The 20,829-nt window shown below is 38.8% G+C and overlaps 1 protein-coding gene across 3 annotated transcripts; it reads right to left on the bottom strand.

Annotated features, from left to right (window-relative positions):
- Positions 1–217: 217 nt before the first annotated feature.
- LOC149024262 (alpha/beta-Hydrolases superfamily protein) lies at positions 218–19,549 on the bottom strand. Of its 3 annotated transcripts, XM_089144569.1 has the most exons (7): positions 18,917–19,549; positions 18,141–18,627; positions 17,080–17,419; positions 16,042–16,140; positions 15,820–15,940; positions 5,299–5,326; positions 1,284–1,404 (listed from the first exon to the last, which is right to left on the bottom strand). In XM_089144569.1, the coding sequence occupies exons 1-7, from the start codon at positions 19,158–19,160 to the stop codon at positions 1,386–1,388; spliced, it is 1,338 nt and encodes a 445-aa protein (XP_089000695.1). In that variant the 5' UTR covers positions 19,161–19,549; the 3' UTR covers positions 1,284–1,385. The 3 variants fall into 3 exon arrangements, with proteins under 3 accessions (XP_089000694.1, XP_089000696.1, XP_089000695.1); XM_089144568.1 differs by lacking the exon at positions 5,299–5,326 and having other exon boundaries at positions 218–1,404; positions 18,917–19,543; XM_089144570.1 differs by lacking the exons at positions 5,299–5,326; positions 15,820–15,940 and having other exon boundaries at positions 1,221–1,404; positions 18,917–19,548.
- Positions 19,550–20,829: the final 1,280 nt, after the last annotated feature.

Genomic DNA, 20,829 nt, shown 5'->3' with positions numbered 1-20,829 from the left:
GGCTTTCAAGAAACTCTTTGATTCTCTTGGGTATGAAAGATTCTCATGATGAGGTGATAACAAGGCTGTTAATGCTTTTGAAGAGTTCTACAGAGTGAAAGGCCTGAAGCAACTGCCCCATGAGGAAGAAGGTAGACAAGAAAGAGAATGAGACTTGGCAACGTCCTAATAAAGGGTGGTTGAAGATTTCTGCGAGGTGCAAGGGGGTATTGCCGTATTGGAGTGATTCGTAGAGAGTAGAGACTCCATCAGAAGACCAGTATTTGCAATTTCAGCAATAGCAGAGGGGAGGCACTGGCTCTCCGTTGGAAGCACTAGGGAATGGGCTGGAATATGTCATATGTAAATCTTAATGCAGAGGTGCTGAACCCACTTCAAAAGGCCCATATCCTTGGTCATACTTCTATCAGGCCATCCTAGAGGATAGTTTTTGAAGGCCCACTTTGTTTCTTGTGTGTTCTCTAATACAGTAACAGATTCCCTAGCTAGGAGGGCATTGTCGTCCCTGGTGCGGCAATTATTCTCAATTCCGATCTGTCTTTGATTGATCTATGTAATCAATCTTCTACAGTTTTGCTCCTGAATAAATTCACTTTCTACCTCAAAAAGAAAATGTTTGTGCTTGAAACTGAAAGGTTCTAGGAATTGGAAACCATGTTAAAAAAGTTTGGCTAGATATCTATACTTTACAGTAAGTTTCCTTTTCTAGTTATTTTAGGTTAAAACAAACCGGATATGAATGGCTTATGCTTCTGTAATCGTGGGTGAGGATGGAACATTGTACACTGGCAATGGCAAATTTCTGCATATTTGCACTGCTAGTGGTAAAATTGCATACCCTTGTACAAGGCTTCCACCACAATGAGATCCGGGGATGGGTCATAATATGTATAGCTTTACCTCTCCTATTTGGAGAGCCCAACTTCAACTTGTGGCTGCTAGGTTGCAATGAAGCAACCCGACTTGAAACTGTGACAACTAGGTTGAAATGGAGCAACCTTACGAATGGCAAACTTGTCTCGTTTAGAAGCATTTCTATGTAAGTTTTCATTAAAAATATCAAACACTTCCTTGGAATATATCATACGCTGACTTAGAAATTAGAATGGGGAAGAACACAGCATCGGCTATCTGAAAAAAGAACAAAGAAAAACAATAACCACAATTCCTATGATAAAAGTCAATCATGTTATACAGCTACTTGCAGAAGTTGTTCCTCCGGAGCACCAAAAACTTTTCTGAGAAATTTCTCAACGACTGAAACAAATTCCTCCACTCTTTCTTCATGAGGCAGGTGACCGCAGTCTTTAATCACTTCAAGACTGGATCCAGGTATCGCTTGTGACAACCTCTTGGCATTCCATGCAGGGACAAGTCGATCGCTATCACCCGTGACAATGAGCACTGTATAGCAATGGCCAGGGGGGGGGAAATGTAACCTTGAAATAATCAGTTCCATGGAAATGGCTAATAAAAAAAAACAAAAGAGAAAACAAACTTAAAGCGACATGATTTTAATGGACCAAACCTGGATGGATGATAAGAAATGCAGTCAAACACATCAAGAACAGAAAAAAAGAGGAAAACCAATATTACTTTCTTTAAATGCTCACAAGTTGCATTCTTGATGAAGGTTAACCTTGTGGATAGGTATCCCCCAAATATGAATTTTTGCTTTTGGTAGGAAAGATAATTCTTCATCATGAGAGCATACTCGATCAATGGCTTTGTAATCTCACGATGCCTTGAAAAGGAATTGCTGTCAATCTATCTCACATAAAACACGGCCATTCTAGCCATGAAATGTAAGTACAATTCATGGGCCTTGGAACAAAATTAGAAAAGATGGCAAGGAAAGAATGAACCATGAACATCTGACAGCACCAGAGAGTTTGTTAGAGGTTTGATTTCAGTCAGGGAAGAGTTCCACCACCTCCTTAAAGCCACTGTCAACTTAGATATCTTTGAGGCTCATAGCTACAACCACATGAAGGCCTTCCTGACTGCTAGGATTTCCCCTTGCTAGTTTGAATTTCAACAAGCAGAAATAAAGGCTATTGCTTGCTGAGAACCTGTGTCATCTCTAACAATTATGCCCAGACCTCCTTTGGAACTCTTCTCTGTCAAGACATAACACAATTGATCTTAAGGAGTCCAATTAGAAGTGGTTCTCAGTGTTAGTGATGCATATGCATGCTGTTTTGCTAACACCACCTACAGATACTGCCATTGTTGCCTAAATTCTAGGTGAGCCTTCTCCACCGTTATTATAACCATCGTGAGAGACCACCTCTTCCCATTAAGCTCATAAAAAGCCCTCTAAAGATACCAGCAAATTGAATGAGCTTTTGAAAGTGTTTTTAGCTCTGCAGAATAGTTCATCCCAATGCAGAAACGGGTTAGCAAGAGATAGTGTGATTTGTGATGGAGGACCACATTGAAGGGAGCTTTCAAACCAAACATTCCTTGCTAAAAGGCATTCCAAAAGCACATGATCTCAAGAGTCCATCACAACACCACAGTGTACACATGAATCTTCATTCCCTATAGAGAAACCCATACCCGTACCAGGATTTTCATGCAAGTCCTCCAAATGATGTTTTCAATCTCGATAGGACCTAGATCATTCAATTCTATCCAATCATTCTCTAGTATTTGCGCGCACCATCTAGTTCTCAACATAGATGCTCATAAACATAATGCCACTACTGCTAGTTTGCAAGCATTTCATAGGGGGACTATTACAAAAATTTAAGTGTCTCTGACTCTACTGAAAATAGCTCAGCCTCCCACATACAATCTAAGGGAGATCTTTTAGATTTCTTCAACATCAGATTGTTGAAGATCTCGATGGAGGACATTTACATCCCGAAACCAGTTCCCTGATCTATCAATTCAGGCTCAAAAGAAATGTCATGGTTCGCTAGTTTCGGAGTTTGGGTTTCAAGACCTAGCAAAAGTGGGAACCCATTACTTGGACCAAATGTCAATTTTAAAACAAGCACTCACCTTCCAAAACAAACCTGTTTGTAGAATCAGACCTTCTAGAATACTTCCCCACCCCCAAGAAGGCCGGTTTCCTAATCTTGCATCCAATAAGTCTGTATTTGAAAAACAAATGGACTTTAAGAATCAAACCTAGAAATGTTCGATGAGGACCACAATTTCTAAGGAGGGCTGCAATAACGTTGGGTCATGCCAGGCTTTCTAAAACCCTGACTGTGACCATGAAACTGAGTATCCTCACTTGACCCTATTGGCCACAAGCCTGTCTAGGGCAAATCAAAACTCAATGTTGACCCTAGCCTTGGCCCTAACTCTGAACCAGACACTTACCACAAGAAAATCGCACAATTCATTATTTAGTATTATGTCCTACATTTGATAAAAATATCTTATTGGTAGGGTCTGGTGGAGCCGAACAAGGTCAAACACTTGACCATGCAAAGCCTAACCCTGACCCAAATCCAAGGCCAGGATATGCTGATTCTGACTACCCTTAAGGCTAAATTTTGAGTCCAAACCAGGTTTGGGCTCAAGGCTAGCCACAAGAGTTTGGGACATCAAGGCTTATAGAAAATAAACTTTAATCAACCAAAACAAGGTAATAACAAGAAGAACTGAGAAGAAGAAAAAATAAGAGAAGAAAAGAGAAGAAGAATTGATAGGAATCACATAAGCCTGTGATTCTAGTGATTTTAGCTTAGAACCCCTAGAATCACAGCCTCTTATTTATAGAGATCAATAGTCTATATTACAACTTGAGAAGCAAGCCATCTTGCCCTCTAAAAAAGGAAATAATGAGTACAACTTATGGAAATAATTTTCTGGTCTTCTAACTCCTAAACTCTGAACAAAATAGAAAATACTGAAAAAGGAAAGTTCTAAAATTAGTAACTAACAGAAAATAGAAACTATGCTTTTTAGAAACTCCCAAAACTTGTGTAGCAAGATTCCTATATTAGAAATAGAAAGTAGAGTAGCATCACTAGCATAATACTATTCACGCTATTGTTTACATGAACAGTAAAACAGCCCAAAACATGCATATACTTCAACACTCCCCCTCAAGTTAGAGTATACACAAAGCAAACTTCAGTTTGCACAATAAGAATTAACTTGAAAGTTAGCACCAATCTTGAATGTGTAGCAATAGCAGACATCGATAAACACTGAGAGAACTTCACCCAAGAGATAATCAACACCAACAAAAAAAAAAAAAAAAATTTTAACTCTTGATGTCAAACAAACCACCAATAATGAGAACAATCGGCGATCCATAAATATAATAGCATCAAAGGCACTATCCAAATAATGCTAGTAGTAGGGAGGAATATCCACACTAATTCTTCAAAATTGTAGCTCCAATGCTTATATAAGCACTTTGCAAGAAGGCAAGTAGTTGGTAAAGTATGGTTAGGTAAAAGGGAGGTAGTAAGTAAAGTATGGTTAGGTAAAAGACAGCATTGGTTACTGTGGACCAAGTATGTAGGTAAAAGACAGTATTGGTTACTCCGGACCAAGTAGATAGGTAAAAGACAATATTGGTTACTCCGGACCAAGTAGATAAATAAAAACCATTATAGGCTAATGCGAATCAGGTAAGGTAGTATAGGTTACTACGGACCACAATCAAGGAGGTAAAAGTAGTATAGGTTACTACAAACCAAGTAGATAGGTAATAGTAGGTAGATAAAGGTATTGTTGTAGAATCCCATCTTAGGAGGACAAAGATCTTCACACGTTATATCTTTCAGCACACCTTGAGTAGATATAGAATAGGGTATCATTCTCCCCTTCACGTGTAGCATTACATGTGGACAATTAATGACAACTAATATCTAGTATAAAAATACCCCAAGCAACAATTTTCAATGAAACCTTTATGGTAGATATAATCTTCATTCGTTTAGCAAATCTGAGTCCAAGAAACATCTTCCAAACTCTCCCTATGGTAGATTAAGATAATGGCAACATTATAATAAACCAATTTTTTCAAGAGGCTATTTGTAAATAAAGAAGCGATGGACATGAAAGGAACTAGATTTATAAATGGAGGATAGACTTGGAAGGAAAATTCTTAATGGCAAGATTCTAATATATATGAGGGAGATGGGTAACCATTAAAGGCAAGTATTGACACACACAAAAAAAACAAATAGATTAAATATGAAGGATGTAATAGACAGCCAAATCATGAAAATACTTCAACATTACAGTTTACTTTTCTTTCAAAAAATAAATAAAAATAAACTCAAACTGAACCCAAAACATTGAACCAGCAGTTTCAAAACAAACCTCATCTTCTTCCTCATGGAGACGAAGTCTGCAAGACAACAAAGGGATCAAATAATCAGCAGCAAGTATTGGAGAAGGATCAGGGGGTTGAGATGACGATGGCACGTTACGGAGGTTCAAAAACTGTATTCTCAGTTGCAGAGATAGAAAATTAAGGAAGTGAACTCCAAATGGAGCAAAAACATATAGGAATCTAAAACAGAGAACTTAGCCACAAGAGACCTAGAACCAGATGAAGAACTCAATCTGAAAAGAAAAGCAATGCAGATTTAGGTAGGGAAATCAAGACATGTGGGTAGCACATTCAACATATCAGGAGATGCCTTAGAATCAGCTGTGAAAACCAAATTCTAAGGGTCAATAACTGAATGAAAAAAAAAAAAATGTAAACAGCCAAGAAACACAGTAGCAGAGAGTAACAAACTCTAAATAACTAAGGTAGAGTAGCTTAGAACAGTGACACCTGATCAGCAGAATTTGGAGGAGGGAAAAAAACTTCAACTAGTGGTGTCATCAGCCGTAGCAGAGAGCACTTATCAACATAAATCAGAGACAGGCATCACAGGTATAAGTAAGCTTCAAGGCCTTCCATCAGCTAGCAGATCTCAGTACAAATAGGTAGGCTTGAAACAACAATATTCCATGCATGAAAGCCCAGACCTTGAAGCCATAAATAGATTGGAATTAGACCTCTTGAAGATGAACTATTTCACTTTATTGTCTGTTTGGTTCTGAAGCAAACATGGGAGCAGAAAGAGTTGCGATAGGTAAGAAGGACTTAAAGAGGACTCTCAAACTCAAGTTGTGGTTGAACACAGGCTCAGATATTTATTGCTCTGATAACATGTTAGAAAATAAACTTTAATCAACCAAAACAATGCAATAACAAGAACTGAGAAGGAGAAAAAAGAAGATAAGAAAAGAAGAATGGATAGGAATCATATAAGCCTACAATTCTAGCTTAGAACTCCTAGAATCGCAGCCTCTTATTTATAGATATCAATAGTCTAGATCACAACTTGAGAAGCAAGCCATCTTGCCCTCTAAAAATGGAAATAAATAGTACAACTTATGCACATAACTTTCTAATCTTCTAACTCCTAAACTCTGTCTATAATAGAAAGTATTGAAAAAGGAAAGTTTTAAAATTAGTAACTAATAGAAAATAGAAACTATGCTTTCTAGAAACTCCCAAAACTTGTATAGCAAGATTCCTACATTAGAAATAGAAAGTAGAGTAGCATCACAAGCAAAATACTGTTTATGCTACTGTTCACGTGAACAGTGAAAAGCCCAAAACATGCATATACTTCAACAAAGGCCAAACTTGTACTCCTACTCCAAGCAATCTTTGCTAGTATAGCCTCACTCCATAGTTCTTTTATCTTTGAAGTCAAGGCCTCCATGAGATTAAGGACAACATAACCTTTGACATGAGATTCAATGGGTCTTAGTGTCACTTGAATTGGAGCTTAATCTAGGCATTCTCCTTCACCACATTAATCCTCTCTTTTTGACTTCCCAAATTCAATTCGCAAACCCAAGCATTTAGATAGGCCATCTTCATAGTTCACCGTTAGTGCACTTGAGAACCATCTTTTGAGTCCGATGTAGCCTTACATTTTAGACATTCAATTAGGGGGTAGTATTCTCAGATCTCACTTACTCCAAAATTCAAGATTTAGGGTTTTAGGATTTCTGGACAGTTTCTTGGAGCACACAAGAACGTAGCTTATAGTGGATGGATGAGGATGAAACTTAAAGAGAAGGTAATGGGATGCATCCCTGAAGTTCAAGACAATTCTAACAGTCAGATTGGTGTAGACCTAAGTTTTAATTTTTGGGAGTACACAAAAAATAAAAAATATTCAGGCTAAGGAATTTATAAAGTTAGAAGAAGAAGAAGGATTTGGTTTAGAAGATTAGGAGCTGTTGGAAAAGAGAAGAGAAGAGAAGAAATCCTGCATGTACTACCCAACAATACCAACCAAAACTCTAATAGGAAAAGGTCATATTATTAAATCAGACCATCTCTACTTAATTAAGGATGCATTACATACATATGATTCCTAATCATTCTACAAAAATCAATATCGTAAATAAAATAAAAACGCAATTCCAACAACTATTAAGTATTGAATCTAACTCAAGCCAGTCCCAAGTACCAGCATTATCCCCAAGTGATGGGCTTATAAACTAGACCCATTACATCAATAAACCCAAAAGTAAGAACCTTAGTGTATATAAGACCCACCAATGGGCCAAAATTGAGTATTTCAAACCCCAATTGACCTTTTTGAACATTCTTAACTGCATCAACTCTCTTGGTATCGGGAGAAACCCAACCATCAATCTTATAAAATTTAAGAGTTTGATGGGGTGCACATTCAATTTCAACCCAAAACAATTCTCTGGCACAAGAGCTTTTTCTTCACAAAATTCAGGTGGAATCACGAACTCCATGTACTTGATCTCTAAATCGATGTTAACTGTGAATAGTATATTCATGCCTCAATGCATGGTTTGAGACCTCGGCGAGATCTTGCTCGACTTGCTCTTTTAGAGAAGCAAGATGAGATGAAGGGCGAGGTCTAAGAGTCCCCACAACTTGCTTAAACTCTCGCCATATCTCGCTAGATCTCGCAGGACTCTCAATTTTCGCTGGGTTTCTTGTAGATTTCAGGTAGATTTCCACTTACAACTACTCTTAGCATATTTACAACACTAAAGGAAGATCAATCAAGCCCACTTCAAGTAGATCTTCGATCAAGGAGGACAACGATGTTACTTGGCAACATGTAGTCCCTGTAGATCCACAGGGCCATCACATGCAACTACTGTAGCAAAGCCCTCAATGGAGGCAAATGTCAGTTCAAGCGACACTTGGCTGGTGGCTACCATGATACACCCATGTGCCTTGCTTCCATAATCCTATGAGGGAATATATGGAAGACCACCTCATCGAGTTGGAGAGCCGATGTGGAGCCGTCAGTATGATGTGGTTGTGGTGGTGGTGGTGCAACTGGAGCAAGTGGTGGAGCTGATGCTAGAATTGGTGGTCAAGCTATGGCTTGATTGAATTTTTATCTCATTCCATTCTTGTCTTATGAACTTATGATTCGTGACTTATGTAGAACTTTTAATGGCTATATAGTTTTATTATTCTATTCTCGAGAGTTAAGATTGTGATACTTATATGGATGGAATTTTAATGATATTAAAGTTATTTGATGTATTCGATACACTTGCTTTTTATTTATGTCTTAAAGGTTTTATATTTCATGTTGTATAACCCTGTTGTTCCTAATCCTACAACATTTCATTTCAATATTAGGGTTGACTTAGACGTTAGACTTATACTTAGAGCTGTTATCTCACAAATATAAGGCCACCATTGTGTTCAAAAGGCCTAAATTAGGCTAACTATTAAGTTTGAGCCCAATCTGAACCTTAAAAGCCCTTGAGATGGACCCTTGAGTTGGCCGATCAAAATTCCCATATCTCAATCAAGATCTCGCCATAATAGTCAAGATTTCAGTTTTGCGGCATGGCAAGATTGCTGGCAAGAGCATGCTCTCCAACCATGCCTCGATGGAAGTAACCTACTCTTCAAAGACTTGAGACACAAACTCCACCTCTTCAAGAATAGAATCTTGAAAACCAATGATATCATATAAGGTGTGTTCATCACACAAAATTTGAGCTATGAGTTAGAAGCTCCTACTTAGTTTGAGCTTTAATTATCTTTATAATTCTAAGAAATTCAGTATCTTTACAACTCTTCGATTAACTTGTCTACTTTTTGTTTCATTCTTCTCAAGCATCATTAGTCTCAATCTAGTCCCCGACATTGCATCATTCTCCTTTCAAGTCATAACCAAATCCTTGAATAGCCCATGTAGCTCAGTGTTGGTGAAGTGACCTCCTGACATAGTTAGTACCACCGAAAAAAGTAGGGGATGAGATAGGGAAGAGATGGAATCATCCCCAACCTGGCTTCTGATAGGATTTTACGTAGCCATAGATTGAAGAGGTTCAACTAGGGGCTAGCATTCTAGAATCTAGGATATATCTCAATTGAAAGGATAGGTTTTACATTTTAGGATTCTAGGACAATTTTGTTCACAAGAACATATATTATGGCAGTTGGAAGGGAATAGAACTTGGAGAGAAGTTAGGTAATGATTTATAGGGATGATTCCTAAAGTTTGGGATGATTATAACGATCAGATTGGTGCAGATGAGTGTTTGCAAATCAGGCTTTTTTGGGGGGAGTACGAAAATAGGAAGAAGAAAAGGAATTCAGGGTTGAGGATTTATGAAGTTAGAAGAAGAAGAAGAAGGATTTCAGTTAGAAGTTTAGAAGGAGCTCTATGGAAAGAAAAGAGAAGAGAAGAAATTAAAATTGTGATAGCAATCCCATATGCACTGCCAAATAGCACTTAAATTCTTATAAAAAGTTATAATAGAAACCAAATCATCTCTAATTGATGGGGGGTTCTAAAATTTATAATTTGACTCAAAAAATGAATTCTAATCACTCTAAAGACTGAATATAATTTGACAAAAAAAAAAGACTGAATACAACAACAACAAGAAGCCTTATCCCAACTAAATGGGATCGGATACCTGAATTTTACTCTAAAGACTGAATAACAAATTAACATAATACAGAATTCCATCAACTATAAAGTATCCTAACCTAATTCAAACACTGACTTTAACTTCTAATCTTAGCATTACCCTTACTTTATAGGCTTATATATTAGGCTCATTAAATAAATAAACCCAAAAATAATGATCGTAGTGTCTATATAATCCACTCACGGGCCAAAATTGAGTATCTCAAAGCTCAAATGACCATTTTGGAAATGCATAACTGCATCAACTCTATCGGTGTTGAGAACAAAAATTGACCATGAATTTCGTAAAATTTAGTATGAGTTTCAAGTGCCATAACTAGTTTCAGCCGAAAACAATACACCAGCATCTCACAAGTGTTTAGAATGTAACCTTCGAGGTGGGGAGATTTTTCTTCAAAAAATTAAGGAGGAATCACAAACTCCATATGTTCGACCTCTGAATCAATGTCAATTGTGGACGATATATTCAAAAACCAGAACCTCTTCACTAAAACTCTCCCCCTAAAGAGTTGTGAGGGAAAAGAAAGAAACATGTTCCTAGAATGCAACATCCATAGAGACAAACAAACGATAAGAACTAGGATAACAACACTTATAATCCTTTTGTGTAGCAGAATAATCCAAGCACAATATAAGATGTAGCGAGATCATCCTTTTTTTTTTGAGATTTGAGATGATGTTAAGAATTGTAAAACTCGACCGAGATCTCAGTCCACCCAGCCACTTAAAATCCACCCTCTCGAGCAAGACAGGTTAAGATCTCAACCTGTCTCGCTCTCCCTCACTACCTCTCGCCCTCTAAACTTGTCGAAACTACTCCAAAGCCTGTCGTTTTCTGATTGACACCAGATCTTCACCTGCAGCAAGGTTTAGCACATCTACGTCAAGAAAGGAAGATCAAACAAGGCCATTTGAAGGAGTTCTTCAACCAACACCACAACATCTATTCATTGGCCCAAGCCTTAACTACAAAGGAAATCTTGAGGCCCGAAATGATATAAGGCCTCTACAAGGACCCCCATGCGTGTCGTGGGAAGGTCGTTGGCAACAAAATGTGAAGCATGAGACGTACCCAACACTTATATTATGAACATTTGATATATATTAAACTTATAACGGTTGTATTATTGTCCTATTGATAGTCAAGAATGTGATGTTGTATTGTACTCATATGGATGGAATTTTGTTGCTATTTAAGTTATTTGATGTATTTAATGCACTTGCTTTTCATTTATCTGTATTAAAAGTTCTATACTTCATGTTTTATAACCTTATATGTTTATTCCTACAACATTTTGATTTCAAGCTTAGGGTCGATTTAGAACTCACACTTAGGTTGTTTTCTCGCAAATCTAAGGCCACCAATGTGTTCAAAAGGCCTAAATTAGGCTAACTACCAAGTTTGAGCCCAACCTAGGCCTTGAAACTCCCCGAGATGGGACCTTGAGTTTTATTGAGTGGGCCTATAAAAAAAGGGAAGATCTCGCTCGAGCGAGATCTCTCTTTTTTTAGGGTGCAAGATAGTGTCAAGAGCGAGATTTCTTACCATAAACCCAAGAAAATGCACCGTAGCCCACATAAATCCAACTTACCATGAACATGGTGGTTTTGTGCAAAGGCAACACAACCAAAAACTTTAGATGGTATTCAAAAGGCTGATATGCCTAAAAGAACCTCAAAGGGGCAGTGCTGGCCCCAAGACTCAAGATGGGCATTCGGTTAATCAAATAAGCTGCAATAAGGATGCACCACCCCAAAAACCTAAGAGGCATATGCATATTACACATTAGGAAACATGCTACCTTAATAAGATGTCCATGTTGAGGTGGAGCGTCAATGCAATTGGTCTAATGTATGATGCTATGGTCAGTGAGGTAAGATGGGAATGCAACACCCAAATACTCAATCCCATTATTTGTACAAAGGATTTTGAATGTGGCACCAATTTTGTCCTAACCATTTTATGGAAATTTTAGAAACATAGGAAAACATCACCTTTCTGGTGAAGTAGACTCATATAGTCCTAGTGCAACAATCAATGAATGTGATAAACAATTTATGCCCAGAGAGACCCAGTCCAAGGACCCAGCGCATCAGTGGAGAACAGAAAAGGAACAGTACTACGATGATCTAAAATTGGAAAAATATGCCTAGTTTATTTAGCTAAGATACAAGCCTCACAATGAAAATTATTTAAATTACACCTTTTAACTAAATCAATAAACAACTTCGACAAAACAAGTAAAGGAATGTGGCCAAGACAACAATACCGCTATAATAAGGTAAAAAATGCAGGAGAAGTAAAACTAAAGGCCCTCGAAAAAACTAATGGAGACCCATCTAACAAGTAGAGCCCCCCTTTTTGTCTACTACTGCGAATCGTACACCTCGTTTCCAGGTCTTGAAACACACAATGATAACGCAAAAAAGCTATTTTGCAATTCATGTCACGAGTAAGGCTACTAATAAAATAAGATTAACCGAAAACTTAGGAACATGCAAGATAGAAGACAAGGTAAGAGAAGGCGAACAGATAATAAATCCCTTCCCAAAGATAGGAGAAAGAGATCCATCAGCCATTCAAACAACCTGAATAGTGGAACCTGAATGCCAAGTATGACTCATAATAATCTATCTTCCGGAGCATACAATGATTCTTTCACCATCTAAGGCATTAATTTACTTACTAAAGTATCACCCATTTCTACCCCTCAAAGGAATAAAGGATTAAGTATAAAACAAGGAAGATGAACCAGTTATCTAGTCGGTTGCCCCAGAGTTGATTATACATGAGGGATAAGTCGAATTGACACTAAACAACCAAAAATACCTATGGAAGATTGTGAATCAGTAGGGGGAACAACGATAGATGCTACACTTGCACTAAAAGTCGGTGCCGAAGAGAACACATTAAGTCTGGACATCAACTGGTGAAGGTGCTCGAGCTCATCAAAGGAAAGAGGTGTTAGAGTACTTAGGGTGTCAAAATTTGGTTGGTATGGAAATGCTTGACTGTTGCCCCTATTTCCATTCCTACCTCCTCCACGGGAATTTGTTGGTTGACCATGCAACTTCCAACACTTGTCATTTGTATGACGCCCTTTTCCACAATACTCGCACTTCACTGGGGGCCCAAGAGTCATCAGTAATAGGCTTATTCTTGCTAGAACCAGTCACCAATGTAGACCTATCAAATGTCTGAGTATGTACCATAGCTATCCGACCACTATTCTCCATGTCAACCATCATATAGGCTTGCTCTAGAGAAGGAAAAGGTTATTGTAAGAGAATATGTTCACGGATCTGATCATACTCAATATTAAGCCCTACCAAAAAACCATACACCCTGAGCTTGTATTCCCACTTTAGATAGGCAACAACATTCGCAGCATAGGATGGAGAAAACAGCCATAGAAGTCAAGAGCCTGATAATAGCCTCGAAGAATGTTGTAGTACTAACACAGGGGAAACTCCTATTGCAGCTGATGAATTTTCCTTCAATCTCAAAGCACTATGCATTATAACCCACTTTTGAGTATGTCGCCTTGACAACCTTCCATATTATAGCAGCATCAAGAATGAGAAGGTAATTCTCTACAACATTTGGTTCAACAGAATCAAAGAGAAATCCCATAACCAAGCACTTATTTGTTTCCCACTTATCTTAAGTCGTACCAAAGGAAGATGGTTTAATTGAAGTTTCATAAAGATGGTCTGTCAAACCACAAGCACCAACCACAAAAGAAACAAATAAAGACCAACAAAAATAATTAATCCCATTAAGCTTCACAGTGGTCATCTGAAAAGGAGAAAAAGCACGACCCCTAGAAACAAAAGAAATGGGAGGATTCTCAATAACATATGTACCAGAAGAAGCAAGGGTAACTGGATTGCCATCGCAGGAAAAAAAAGGGTCATAGACTAAGGAAAAAAAAAGGCTTGGTAAGAGAAAAGTGCGCACCACCAAAAACAAGGCATGAAAAAGTAACTTTTTGGAGAAAAATTCTCAAAACATAAGGGATAAGGAGGTGATGGCTTTAAGTCCACCCGAAGGAACAGGCGAGAGGCCTAGAGCCAATCATAGGTGAAAAAAGAGGGGTAAAAAGGAACTACGAGGGATTTAGAGGCGCTGGTTGCCTGGATCGAGACTCCTAAGAGCTTCTTTGAGTAGAGGCAATGGCTCCTAGAGGTAACACAGGTTGAAAGGAGGAAAACAAGAGATCAACACTCCAAGGGGTATCGCTAGAGTAAGGCAATACCCTAGGAGGTGTCACTAGACTATAAAAGGGCATGTTGGTGGTTCTAGGTGAGATGCAGAGTGTTGTAATGGGAAAAAAAAAAAAAGGAAAGAGAGGCTAGTGATGGGTACAGATAGTGCTGCAATGGTGGCAATAGGCTGAAGAGAGGTCGTGGTGGTCCTAAGACCAGACGGAAATAGCAATATTGGTCCTAAGGCAGCTTAGGATAATGGTGTAATGAGGTAGGAGTGGTTAGAAGGTGGTGGAAGGTGAGAAAGAGAGAGGCGGAGGTGTGGTGGTGCTCAAAAAATTTTTCTAAGGTTTCTTCATATCAGAGTTGGCTCTGATACCATGTTGAAAGACTAAGAGAAAATATGACTTGTGTCTAAAGGACTTAGCAGGAGCTTTATTTATATTAATAACTTTCCAAATATATAACAAATCAAATCTTCCTAAGTGTGGCAATATTACCATAGAAAATAAAAGATCCTAAAAAAGATCTTAGCAAATCCACCCTTAATAAGGAAACTCTCAATATGGAAAGTAAATCTGCTTTACAACAAGTTTTTTTCTCACACTTGAATATAATCCAGTAATTTGTCCGGCACTACTGATCATCATGGCCTATATGACCACAATAATAATGGAATAATGATAACCTTTTCTACCTTAGTTTAACCAAATGATCCTAATCCACTTTTGTGTTTAACCTTCAAAGAACACTTTGATGTTTTAGATGTCTACACGAGCATGATCACAGTAGAAACAAACTCTCTGATTTGCCCTTAACTCCATTAACATATAATAATCATGATACATCATCGGACCAACTTTGGGACTAATTGGTAATCATCAAGTTCATCTGGAAGGTCATGAAACTGCACCAACATCTCAATGAAAAAGGAAGACCAATATTGTGTTGCCTACTAGGGTTCTAGAGTTACAATACTGCTAGCAATCAACCATGGTGTTTCACTTAGCGCATCTTGGACATCCATAATATGTCCAAATTTTAACCTGAGCTATGGTAATCATGCTGAGACTAGTTCTTGTAACACAGATTCCTTGACATACAGTCTCCCCGCTAACACAGCCAGCTAATATGAGAGCCTCATGCTGGGAAATGTGATCTTCACTCTCTTTGTCCACTATGAAGGTATCCTCTTCATCAAATCTGTCAGAGAAAATTGGGGGGGTTGGGGGGGGGGGGATGGAATGATGCTGCATCAAGTATTGGGGGAAGGTATGGGATAGGATCAGACATTACTGTGGTGGGCAGGGGAGACAGGCAAGCATAGAACCAGAGGATGAAAACACCAGAGATGGTGGAGAGATTTGGCTGCTCCTAAACAACGAAATTTTTTTCTAGGTAACCATGTTTTTCCATATTAATCTTACCCAACAGAAAAGTACTGTCACAGATAACTTGAGTTTCTCTCCTGAAATGTCATTTGTCTCCAAGTGTAATATATTCAGATCTTGCACAGAGATTCACAAAAGACACCTATACTGAATGTTCATTCACAAAGGTTGGTTCTAGAAATAGAAACCCTAATGTCACACACCCCAACCCCACCTTTTCTTAATGCCTTATTCTTCTCAATCAAAATTGCTGAAGAATTTCAGTTCACAGTAATTACCTGGGCAGGAGATCTCATTGAGTCTTTTTTCCAGTGGCGGCTTTGATTCAGACGCAGAATCTGTAAGCATGGCTATTGTGTATTCCACAAGAGCCATGTCCCAACCCTTGACTCGTAATGGCTGCATTGGTGTAGTTATATCATTGTCAACAGTAAAAGTACAAATAGCTCCTAAGGATACCAGATTGAATGAAAACAGAGAAGAAAAAGGTGATAGCTTACCTTTGTATACCCATTGAGAACATGAGGTGTAACTTGATTTGCATCATACCATGCATTCCGGATGGCAGCCACACCAAACTTGTCAATTATCATCCTAACCTGCATATCAAACTAGCCAGTTGAACTTAAACAGGGAGAAAAATTGAAGGTAAAGGTTGCTGATTTGGTCGTCCACCAAAAATTGTCAAATGTTTCAGTTGTACACCAAAATTATAAGTAGAGCAACTATGAAGAACATTTGATCTATCTGATTAGCTGGTTTTACACCTTTGTGCTAAATGTATCAATGGAAACTTATGCTTGGTCAAAATGCAGAACTCCAAGTCATTTAAACTGGTAGTGTAAGGTTCTCATGCACAAACCTATGGATTTCAGCCGATGTAGAGCACAGTTCAAGAACAACAAAGAATTGCCTTGATCTATTAGAATTTAAAAAAAAAAAATTCCCAACTGCTTCAGTTGTACACCAAAATATGAAGGGAGCAACAGAAAAGAACATTTTATTCATCTGAGTAGCTGGTTTCACACCCTTGTGCAGTTGTGCAAAATGTATCACCAGATATTACCAAATCTAACTTATGCTTGGTCAAAAAGCACAACTCCAAGTCAATTGAACTGGTAGGGTCAGGCTTTTTTGCACAAACTTATAAACTTTAGTTAATGTAGAACACAGTTTAAGAACAACAAAGAATTGACTTTCATTTGTAAGAATTAAAATTTTGCCAACTGTTTCAGGTGTACCCCAGAAAATTTGATCTGTCTGATTAGCTGGTTTCACACCCTTGTACTAAATGTATCACTTGATATTACTGGTTGAACTTTTGCTTAGTTAAAAAGTACATCTCCAAGTCATTTGAACTGGTAAAGTCAGATTCTCATGCACCAACATAAGGACTTCAGCCAATTTACAACACAGCCTAAATACAACACAAAATTGACTATGATTTGTTAGATTTAGAAAATCAATTGACTATGCCAAGTTGAGAATAGACTCAAATTATACCATTGGTCCAAAGGATCCAGAAATAACCAACTCACCAGCATTACTGCAAAGGCTGAACGTAGAATCGCTGTTAAGGCTTTCTTATACAGAGAGCTAATCATACCAACCATCTGATTAAGCATTTTCATTATTGCTTGCACAATGAATTTGCCAAACTTTGACAGAGTCTTCGAAATCCTGATAAGTGGATTGGTTATATTGGAGAAACTGGAGTTTCCATCATCAATTTGGTTCCCTTGTTTCATTCGATTTCCTTTGCTGGTTTTGGGTAGAACAACTGGGGCCACAATGGCTGGGGCAATAAGGATCAAAGCAGCAACCCTCTCAGGAGCTTCAAAGTATGTATTAACTGCCACAAGAGAACCGGCTGAGTGCCTGGGAGCCCATTGTTACAAAGTTTGGACAGATTTCAGCTGTCAGAAAAGAAAAAAAGTTGCAACAGGACTTTTGAGTTCTATTGATATCTCAGAAATTACCACATGATGCTACCTACCCATAAATTTCATATAAGTATAAAGGTTGAAGTGGATATCTCAACTAAACACAGTCTATCAGAATAATTGTGATGCAACCAATTACTGTTTAATATCATTAGCTAACAAAACTGAGGTACTCATCTCCTCATTTGCAAGGCATACAAATGATCGACCCAACAGCATGTCCATATGCATGGCGAACATGCAGTTGTTTGAAATTTATACTCAATGGTCTATATTTTGGACAATGCAGTCAGTAGGTATAGCCCTTGGAAGGAGATTCCAATAATATGTGGTAGTCATTCTAGAAGCAAGAAAAAGAAAAGGGCTACAAAAGAACTGGTACAGATTGTTTTCAAGTCTCAAATACTCTCATAGATAGCATGGAAAGGACTGTTATCACACGAATACATGTACCAGTCTATGACTGAACCAGACCCTTGGCCAACCGCTGCCCCCAGCTCTTTCAAGGCTAGGCCTGTTGTATATTATATCACCAATGTAAACATCTAAACGGAATATGAAATACACATTATAATATATGCCCATGTTTCAGCTGAGCACCTTTAGTGGTGTTGGGGTTGCTGTGAGTCACAACTTTAAGAAGAAAAATGACATACCCCATTAAGATTGTCTTCTCCGCAGCTAAAAGATCAATGAAAGAGAGGGTTGCTAGAACAGAAAATTCCGTCGAGTATGGATTCAAAAGTTGCAAGCCATCACCATCGGTGCTCAGGCTTGAATAACTCACCCTCGATGTCAACCCAAAGGCAGGCCTGTCAAAAGCAAGAACTTTCGAACGAGTTAGAGATGCCAATGGCTTCATAACTCGATCCCACGAGAAAACAGAAGCTCCAAACCCATGTAGTAAGATAATGGGAAGTGCAAATCTGTTAATTTGGTTGTTAAGTTGGGAAGGTGCTTGTTCCTGAAATGAGTGCTCAGCTTGATCTGGTGCCTCACATATCTTGTGGTGTATCTGAATCCCCTTAAACTCAAAAAAGCAACTATCTGGATCAGCCAAAGCAGGTGGATCCAGTAATTCGTTTTGATCCGTCCCAGCCACCTTCTGATCTTGTCGCTCCTTTTGAGTTCCCAACAACTGCTCTGTAGTGAAAAAATAAAATAAAATAATGAAAAAAAGGGTCCTAATTCGGTGATCCCAACACCTGAATTACTTTCCGAGGGCCACAAGGTAACTGGAGCCAGGAACTCTAACCTTTGGTTGTTTTTTCTTTTGAAAATCAAAATCTTATTCATGAGAATTATCAAGATTAACTTCTTCATGCTACTTGAGGTCCCTAGAGGTTAAGTGCTTCATGCGTCAGGGACTACTTCTACTGAACTAAAATCATCCACGAAATTAGAGAGACGTGGGTTGGAACAAGGAGCTTACCGGAGTATTCGGCACCGGAGCCGCTAACTGAAGCAGCTCTTGGTAGAAAATTCCTTGAGGCATTTGTTCTTTGGGAATTGAAGCTTAGTACATGTTTCCGCTGAAGCTTATCATGGACAACGAGAGGCAGAGACACAGGGCAAGGGCCACCAGCACCATGGACAGCAGCGGATTTCAAGTGAAGGAGGGAGTACTGGGAGGCACAGCAGACATGGTGAATCTGAAAACCTATTATGGAACTCATTTTTTTTAACTATGATTTCTTGCTGAAGCCTGTAAAGGAATGGGAAGAAATATAGTCAATCCTCAGGTTGTGATACATAAAAGTTACATTCTTCCGGGGCAGATTGCCCAATGTCATGTTCCATGTCCTGCCATATGACAGTGAAAAACGAAATGAAGACGAGCAGAGAATGCACTGCAGGACGCCTGAGACGATGAGATTCTTGGAAAAAGATAAACCGAAATCCTTTCTCTTCGTTTTACTTGGACGAAGATAAACCAATGACATTGTTAAGTAAAAACGCGGCAAACCAAAGGATTGAGACACGTGCGGAGATTTATGTTTCTTGACCGAGACCATGTGATACAGATGAAATCCAGCAGGTGAGATGATTCCACAACTCTGCTTGGCAGCCGTTTTTTCAGAAGAATCAGATCTCTCCCGACTCATGAGGCTTAGAATCAAGTCTTTTTCTTCTTTGGTATAAGGGGATTAGAAACTAGTCAATCGGCACTTGGCAGGTTTTCCTATGGCAAATTTTCATAGTATCTCGAGTTGCTCTTTAATATTAATTTTATTTTTTTATAAATCTGATAATTTTTTTTTTGGGAAATAAAGACTTTATTTATTTAACTGAAATTCTCGCGGGATCTTACACATTAAAGAGTCAAAGAGCAAAATCCAAGATAAAAAGGGGGTGGGGAGAAGTGGTACATGAACCCATCCTGTGAAAGGGCCACTACTTCTGTAAGTTCATCAGCTGCAAAATTTGCTTCACGACGGATGTAAGAGAAGGAACATTCTGTAAGTGATGTGTCGAGCCTACGGATATCTAATATTAGGTACAAGACTTTCCAACTGCTACAAGAAGTTGGATGCGTAAGAGAGAGAACAAGCGACTGGTTGTTGCTCTCCACCTAAATATAGGAGATCTGAAAGTCGAGGGCGAGGCTCAGGCCTCGTCAAATCGCCTGTGCCTCAGCTATAAGAGAGGCTCGACAGCCTGTGCTTTGGCCAAAAGCAAACACCACCTGACGAGAAGAATCACATGCGACTCCACCAATTCTTGAACGTGTTGGATTAGTAAAGGAGGAGCCGTCCACATTAAGTTTGATCATGCCTGGTGGTGGCGGTTCCCATCTGATGAGTGGTGACGTTTTGCTAGGGAAATGAAGAGGGGAGGGGGCAGAGGGGTGAACTCGTGGATTGCCTGTTGCAAACGCAACATGATATCTTGATGCTTTGGGGGCTGAGAAGAGTGGATAACGGAATTATAATATCCCCAAAAAGCCCACAGCGACGATAAGGGTGCGGAAGTTCTATTGTCTGTGAGGGGAAGAGCAATCTGATTGGGTAATAAGGTCTTGAAGTTGATGAAGGTTAAGAGAATGGCATAGGTGGCTGGAAAAAGGGCATAGGGTAAAGAGTTGATGTGCCGAAAAAGTGAGGTGACCATAGAGTCTACAATGGGATGGGACATTACAGCCTCTCACAAGGAGCAGATCTGTCACAGGTAACTTGCCCAAAATAGCCTTCCATAAGAAAAAGAGAATTCTAGGTGTCACATCCACCCCCGGTACCCTACCTGGCATACCCGGGTATGTGACCCAAAGATCAAGTATCGAGGAACCATGCCTCCCACATATACGATAACATAATCATGAACACAAAATAATCAATATAATGTCAT

Source organism: Hakea prostrata, chromosome 2 (genome assembly GCF_041222555.1).
Source record: "Hakea prostrata isolate BN-2017 chromosome 2, UWA_Hpros_2, whole genome shotgun sequence".
Lineage (NCBI taxonomy): Eukaryota > Viridiplantae > Streptophyta > Magnoliopsida > Proteales > Proteaceae > Hakea > Hakea prostrata.
The sequence above is the reverse complement of the archived record's forward strand: the minus strand, read 5'-3'. Positions and strand labels throughout refer to the sequence as shown.